The following is a 7,708-nucleotide window of genomic DNA, read 5'->3' as shown; positions in this document are numbered from 1 at the left end:
TAAGATTTTTTAAGACCGATGATTAATAATAATCTGGTTAAACATAAGTTTTAAAAATCAGAATTCGGCATGTCTTGAAAATATAGACTACACTATGACAGTCATAGCCTTCCAATCATATACATAAAAATATCTGATAAAGTTTCTGATATATTAATGCTGTAAAACTTTAACAAGTGTTGGAAAATAGTCACAGAAAATGTGTCTCACTAAAAATCCTTTAAATATCTGCAGGGAGGTGTAAAAAACTGTGAGTATTAAACATAATTTCTGCCGCATATAATGTTTGTTCTATGCATAAAATAAAACTTTAAAGTATTATATTTAATATAATTTTTATTTCTTGGAAGATAGATGTACGTACAGATGATCTATATATTTGAAATATTTTATTTCACATAGATGAAATTGAATGGACATATTGAATCTAAAATGAGTGAACAATTCTGTCTGAAGAATAAAAAATATAATAAAAACTAGTATTTATCGTATTATTCAAAATTTAGTTTGAACTATTGTGCTTCATATGATTCCAATTCTAAGCTTATTTTAATTGTTTAAGATTGCCAAGGAAAACTAAAAAATAAAATGTGCTATATTTTCATATGCAACACAATCCATAAAAGCAAATTCTTTGCGAACCAATTCGTAGAATTTCGCTGGAGAAGAAATTAATAATCTTCCATCAACTTCAACTTTTTTACCATTCATGATACTTATTTTTTTGCTTTGTTTGGAGACTGAAAATTTAAGTTTCTCCACACGAGGGTAGCAAATACCCACATTATCCCTTTCCCTCGGTATCTTAAAATGGAAATTCCTAATTCATTGGGGGAACATTTTTTAATGATCAAATCAAGCTGTTAGGAGGCTCCCAGAAAACTGGAGAAGGAGGGTATTAAATTATATGAAAGAAATAAAGGATGCCTGAAAGTTTACTGCTCTATTCCAAATCTCCGCTGGAATAATTAAAATTTTTATGTCTTGCAAGGATACCTTGATAAACTTTTTAAAGACATTCCACATACATTCGTGGATTCTTCCGCTGTCGATATTTTAAAGTAATTGGTAAAGCGAAATATAAAAGGATTCAGAACATGTTAAAACTAAAGTTGCTAAAGGTATGGTTTTGTTGGGATTTCCACATGGAGCAAAGGAGTCTCATCGAAACCCAAAATTTTGTTTCAAAAAACTCTCAAGCCTGAATAACAAATAATGATGTGTTACATCCTCAAGAGCTAAGACATATTGTTATTGTTGCAGGAGCAAGGTATGTAGCACTTTCCATTAAAGTAGTACATCTTTGTCGGATAATTAGTATACTTTTGCTGCAGAAGAAATTAAAGTTCTTTTGTGAAACATTAAGACACCATTTAAAGGTTTTTATAAAACAATCTATAATTTAAATTTGTGGATATATATAAAAGATTTTTTTTTTTTTGAGTTACAAATTTATTTCTTGATTTTTCTCATCCTACAAGTCACTACAACCACAAGTTATAAGCTAATTTTATTTATATATTACAGGGATTCAAAGTATTGAGTCAATGTATGTATTCCTTCTATGATTCTATTGCAAAACAACTCAAATATTGAGCTTCAATTTTTTTTGTTCCTTTACGATTGCAAATGCCTTCTTAAAGGCCATATATTACTTCTTTTTTTTTTTTTACTTTTCCTTGCGCCTGCCGATACAATTACTAAGAAGACGACGCAGAAACCCCCTCCCTCACATACTGCTTTCTTCCCGTCATTATCCTTAAAATTGCCGCAAAAGAATATATGGAGGGAAAAAAAGAAATTCCCTTTTGCGCTTTCTCCGTAGAAACTTGTCTCAGTTTTAAAAATGATTCTCTTTCGAATAGAGGTTAAAAAATCAATTCTAAAGTCTAACGATTATGTATAAAAAACATTCATTTCTTGTGATTGTACCCGTTTTTTTATCTGTGATTGTGTATTTGAACACTCTGCGAGCTGGATTTGTCTATGATGACTTGTAAGATATATTTAAGTACATCAATAATTATTTTGTAGAAAGTGATTTTTTTTCCAAAGTTAATTTCGACTAAAATTTAAAAAAAATGAAGGGACAAACTTTTCAATAAATAATAACATAAGTTAGTTAAAGAATCTGTAAAAAAAAATATCCTGACTTCCATTCAGTATAAATAATTAGACCCATAAAACATAATCATAACTTTAAAAGGATCACTATTCGAGCATACTTCAATTACTTTGATATTTGAATATTTGGATATAGAAATCATTGTAAATGTAATTATATAAAAGTACCATTAGTTGAATAGTTTTATAATTAAAAAATAACTTATTTTCAAAAAATAAGTTTTTATGTAAATTTGTGATTTTGAGTGAAATACAAAAGTTTTTTATAAAGGAAATATATTTTTCTATTAAATGAACATTATTTAGAATGGTAGAAATTTGAGATTTCCCAAATTGCATATTTGGAATTAAAAAAAAAAAAAATCTCTCAAAATACAAAGAATAAATCATCAAATTTATATTTTCGCTGACTTTGAGTTAAGGAACAGGAATGATAGCCTCTGATGTTCAAGTCGGTCTTGATTGATGATATATGCATACCTACCTAAGTAGTCACAGCTCAGGTATAAAAATACTACTAGTCAGTATCTTTAATTATTGTTTATTCAACGCAATAAGTTTGAAAATTGCTGAATTGCTTCCCATTGTGTACATACAATAAACATGTTCGTTCCTTGTTTTTTTCAGAAAAGCAATCCTTCAAAATGAGGATGTACATTCAGACTCTCCTCTCTCAAACGTGTTCCTAAATGACTTCTGGGGTGTTCCACTGTCACATTCCGGCTCTCATAAATCCTACAGACCATTCACAACCCTCTCCTACCGATTTAATCATCTTATCTCTGGCTATAGTGCACTTTACTTTCATTTTACAAATGTGATACTCTATGGACTCTCAGTGTATTTATTCAGTCAACTTGCGTGCAAACTAACTCAAAGCAATGAATTGGGGCTCTATGCAGGAAGCCTCTTTTCGGTGCATCCTATTCATACAGAAGCCGTTGCTGGACTTGTAGGTCGAGCAGAAGTTCTCTCTGGAATTTTTTTTCTTTTGAGTATCCTTTGTTATCTTAAAGAAATTCGGAGTTTGACATTGGATGAGAATGGTAATATTATCAAAGCTTCACGTGGACAAGTTCCATGGAAAACACTGCTTCTTACAACGGTATCCATGTTATCAAAGGAAAACGGAATAACAGCCTTGGGGGTTTGCTTCCTATTGGAGGTAGTTTTGAAAAAAAGGTCATCCATGCAACGGCAGGTTTTTTTAGTCATTGGAGGAGGAACTTTGTTATTCCTTCGCGGTTGGGTAATGGCCTTTAAGCCCCCGTCTTTTTCAGAAGCTGACAATCCAGCCTCAAGTCCCTCTGTTGATAAACTTTCAAAAATCTTAACTTTTTCCTACTTACCTTCACACAACTTCCTACTTCTCTTATGTCCAAACACTTTGAGCTTTGACTGGTCTATGGGCTCAATCCCTCTTCTAAGACATTTGTCAGATCCTAGAAACGCTGTCACCCTCCTTTTTTATAGTATATTAATCAAACTAGTCTTCACATCTTTACACGAAGTGCATCAAAGAAAAAAGTGTATTCTCTTCTGCTCACTTGGGTTAATGATATTGCCTTTTACTCCGGCATCAAACATTTTTTTTTATGTTGGATTTGTTGTAGCAGAGAGAATTTTATTTATACCATCAATGGGCTACTGTTTATTCCTTGCATATTCCATTCGGGAGGGACCCGATCGAATCTTTTCCGAAAGAAAAGCTTCGTCGAATAGAAAGTTGAGTCACTTCATCGTTGCATTTATTATCGTCCTAGGAGTATTTAAAACTCTTCATCGAAATGAAGATTGGATTGATGAGGAGAGTCTTTACAAGTCGGGTGTTTCCATCAATCCACCGAAAGGTAAGGAGAATCAGTACATTAGAATTAACTTTATATTTAAATATTTGACGATTTGCCTTTAATTCCAAATTACTTTCCAGCTTTTGGAAACCTTGCAAATGTATTAAGTCGAAAAGGAAGAAATTCTGAAGCTGAGCATGCATTTAAAATGGCTTTGAAACATCGTCCAAATATGGCAGATGTTCATTACAACTTGTAAGTTATTAGTTAATTCATTTTAATCAAAGGAACAACAGTTATTTCTTCCTTGTAGAGGGGTACTTTATCAGAATACACAAAGATTCAATGAAGCAATTCCCTGCTATGAAAATGCCATTCATTACCGACCCAAGTTAGCACGTAAGTTATAATAATACAACTTGCTTATTATAACTCCCATGGCTATATTGTTTACATTTTTAGAGGCATATCTAAACCTGGGAATCATACATTCTGAAACTGGCTCAAAAGAAAGTGCTATAAACATATGGAAATTAGCAATCAACATTAATGATGAGGAACTCAAAGACCCAGAGACAAACTTAGTGGCCAAAATTTCTGCTCATCAAAATATTGGAAAGGTTCTTCTTGAAGAAAAAAAACTCCAAGATGCACTCAAAATTCTGACCAGAGGACTACAACTTTCTCCGAAACGATATCCAAAGCAGGGACTCTTTAACTTGATGGGAGAGGTCTATAGAGCATTAAATCAACCCGAAGAGGCGGAAAAAATGTTTATTAAATCTATTCAAGTTAAGCCAGATCATATTCCAGCTCATTTGACCTATGGAAAACTCCTTGCTAAAAATGTAAGTCAAATGATAAGTCTTTTGATCTAGAAAGGGAATTCACTGAGTGATTTTATTCTTTCATATTAGAAAACACGCATGAAAGAGGCTGAAGAGAGGTTTTTACTCGCATCAAAACTGGCTCCATCAGAGTCGTCCGTTGCTCTACACTATGGACTATTTCTTCTTGATACAGATAGGTCCTTAGAGGCGGGATACCAATTTCAGAGAGCTGCAAAACTCTCTCCCTCAGACTTTGAGAGTGTTTTCAACGCCGCTGTTGCATTTCGACAAGCTGGCAAATATACTCTTGCAGAAAAATTTTATCGTCAATCTGTCAGTATTAGACCAGAGGTACTAATTGATAATGAATAATATTACATATTTTCATTAATAACTATGTATATCCTAGGACGCATCAGCGCATATGAACTTGGGAGCAATGCTTCATTATTTGGAAAAATACACAGAGGCTGAAGAACATTACCTTGAAGCCCTCTCTTTGGATCCTCACAACCAATCCACGAAGATTAATCTCCAAAGGCTTCATAATATCATGAAGCAAAAAGGGATTCAGCCTGTTTCTAAAAAATCTGTGATATAAATAAGGATATAATATTTAAATTGGACAAATACCTATCCACCCGACAATATATTTATTACCAACAAATTTTATTTTATACATTACTTATGCAAATATATTAAGAGATTTTAAATAGAACTTTATATCAAGTTAATCACATTAGTATCATTAAATTCATTTTTAAACATATAACCATGGATGATCCCGTAACATTGGGATTTTATATAAAAATAAGTAGTCATGAATACTTCTAAGTACTTAGTATAGAAAACTATGAACAATATTTTACTCATTTCTACCTAAAATGTTTTAAAAATAATGAATATTTGTATCAATTGTAACATACATATACTTCTAAGTAATGAATGTTGATATGATGGTCTCAATACGTATTATCTAGTTGTGTCAACGAGGACATTTACAATTGTTTCTGATATGTTAAAAGATAAAAATTGGATTATATTCCTACGCCAACGTCCAGTAATTTACTTCCTATGACAGTAGACTAACTCATATTATGGGTTGATTGAGACAAAATAATAAGTAAATTCAGTCTTCAAAGTACTTTCACTTGTACTTCCAAGATTGGGGAGCAAAATGTGGACTGTTAATTAATGTCAATTTCCTTATTAATACAGTAAGGTATAACAATTATTTTATGAAATTCTGATTAAACCATTATTTGTGCATAAACAAGCTATAATAAACATTTTGTCATCTCGTCATCATGAGTGAGCAAGAAGCCAAAAGGCTTCTTAACTTTAGTAGAGGTACTGAACCCTGGTACCTTCATTGGTGCACTCACCGAACCTCTCCGTGATTGGAAAAATAAAATGATTTCTTTGGTATACATTTTATAAGTGCACAAAATGAACCATGCATCATTTGCAACCAAAAACCATTGTGTTCAAAGAAAAAAACCAACAAAACATGATTTTCACAGAAAAACATAACTCAATCAATATTTGCTGCTAATCAATATGTCTTTTGCTGTTGCCATTCAGAACCAAGTTCAGAAATGTGCGGCTTGACCTTGTCAAGTGCAACTCTCATATTGTTTTGGCACCAAGTTTCCGTCAGCAAAGATATCAAAGCTGAGCAATATGGTCTGATCACCTGCAACCAGTGATGGACAACCAGAGCATAACGCCACAAATAACACGAATGGGCTGTATTTATTTTGTCTAACACATTTTTACTAAGCAAATAAATAAACTAAGTAAACTAACACAGAGAATAAAAAATTTGACCTCGCAGAGGCTTTATTATTTTTTCATGCTTGTATTCCCCTGCTCTGAGCGATGCAACTCTGTTTCGGCACACTTGCATTGAAATCAGTTCGCTCCGGTCGCGTCAGTATATCCAGGGGACTTGACGAACCCCTGAGAGTGTCTCCCCGAACACCTGGGATTCGATCGAACCCAGGTTAAGAACCACTGTCCTAGATGCTGGAGTTGAAGTGGCTAGGATGATGAAAATTGATGCGACCCCCCTTCCACAGATTTGAACCCGCTTGACTTTATTGTGTGGGGTACTTTTGTGAGGGAGGCCAACAAACCCCCACACCCACGATTGTGTACTTACTGGAGGTCGTTAAAGTGACTGCGTGGGACAGTTTGTCTGATGAGCTTGTCATCAACTCCTTTACGGCCTTCCTGCGAGTGTAAAGGCTCTGATTGACGCTGAAGGTGGCCGTATTGAGTGACCATGAAGTTTACAAAGGTCTTGTTTACATGTTTGTTGAAATTATTATTTTATGTTATTATTGAAGTATTTATAAAGGAACTTCTGGAGTCCACGCTTTGCTCTGCAACCCTTTATATAAATTACAGGTACTTACAATTTCAATAAAGTATTTGAACTGGACTTATGTGCATTTAAATGTACTCGGTACTCGCATACAACGCGTAATATGTAGTAGTATAATACCAGGTTCCATTTTTTATCACTTCATCAAAGGCTTTCTAATACTAAAATTTTTATATATTATATGTGTAGTTATCTATCCTCACACCTGTTGATAATCACTTACACACACGTATATATGTTATAGAGTATTTGAAAGAGAGAAGAGAACAATAAGAATAAAAATAACAATAATAACAGTATCCTATTATAAGAAATATATCTAATTTCTGAATCTCTTGCTCTTAATAACTTTGTTTCTTTATCCTCTCGGGTCCTTGCTTTGATCTTCAGCAAAGTAGATACATACATTCTACATATGTTCAACAAATGTCATATCTACAATGTTGGACATTGAGTTAAAAGGCTTCAAAATACTAATCCATTTTTAATTAAAAAGGGAAAGCTCATCACCATTTTTTTTTCTTTTTGTAAATCATGTAATTTTCTAAAAGAAACTCATCTAAATTGGATCCAAA

At 33.0% G+C, this 7,708-nt stretch overlaps 1 protein-coding gene across 1 annotated transcript; it reads left to right on the top strand.

Annotated features, from left to right (window-relative positions):
• Nucleotides 1-1,755: 1,755 nt before the first annotated feature.
• Nucleotides 1,756-5,478, top strand: Tmtc2 (Transmembrane O-mannosyltransferase targeting cadherins 2). The gene is made up of 7 exons (XM_040713071.2): nt 1,756-1,996; nt 2,752-3,974; nt 4,055-4,169; nt 4,228-4,313; nt 4,377-4,762; nt 4,832-5,095; nt 5,154-5,478. Exons 1-7 carry the CDS (start codon nt 1,899-1,901, stop codon nt 5,343-5,345), a joined length of 2,364 nt encoding a protein of 787 aa, XP_040569005.1. The 5' UTR covers nt 1,756-1,898; the 3' UTR covers nt 5,346-5,478.
• Nucleotides 5,479-7,708: the final 2,230 nt, after the last annotated feature.

The sequence above is a fragment of the Lepeophtheirus salmonis genome, chromosome 5 (assembly GCF_016086655.4).
Source record: "Lepeophtheirus salmonis chromosome 5, UVic_Lsal_1.4, whole genome shotgun sequence".
In the NCBI taxonomy this organism is placed as follows: domain Eukaryota; kingdom Metazoa; phylum Arthropoda; class Copepoda; order Siphonostomatoida; family Caligidae; genus Lepeophtheirus; species Lepeophtheirus salmonis.
This window is presented reverse-complemented; position numbering and strand designations above follow the sequence as displayed.

Coding starts and splice junctions, on each gene's coding strand:
- Tmtc2 (XM_040713071.2), top strand. CDS start 1,899: ATGTATAAAAAACATTCATTTCTTGTGATTGTACCCGTTTTTTTATCT. Junction 4,763..4,831: donor GAAAACTCCTTGCTAAAAAT/GTAAGTCAAATG, acceptor CTTTCATATTAG/AAAACACGCATGAAAGAGGC. Junction 5,096..5,153: donor CTGTCAGTATTAGACCAGAG/GTACTAATTGAT, acceptor TGTATATCCTAG/GACGCATCAGCGCATATGAA.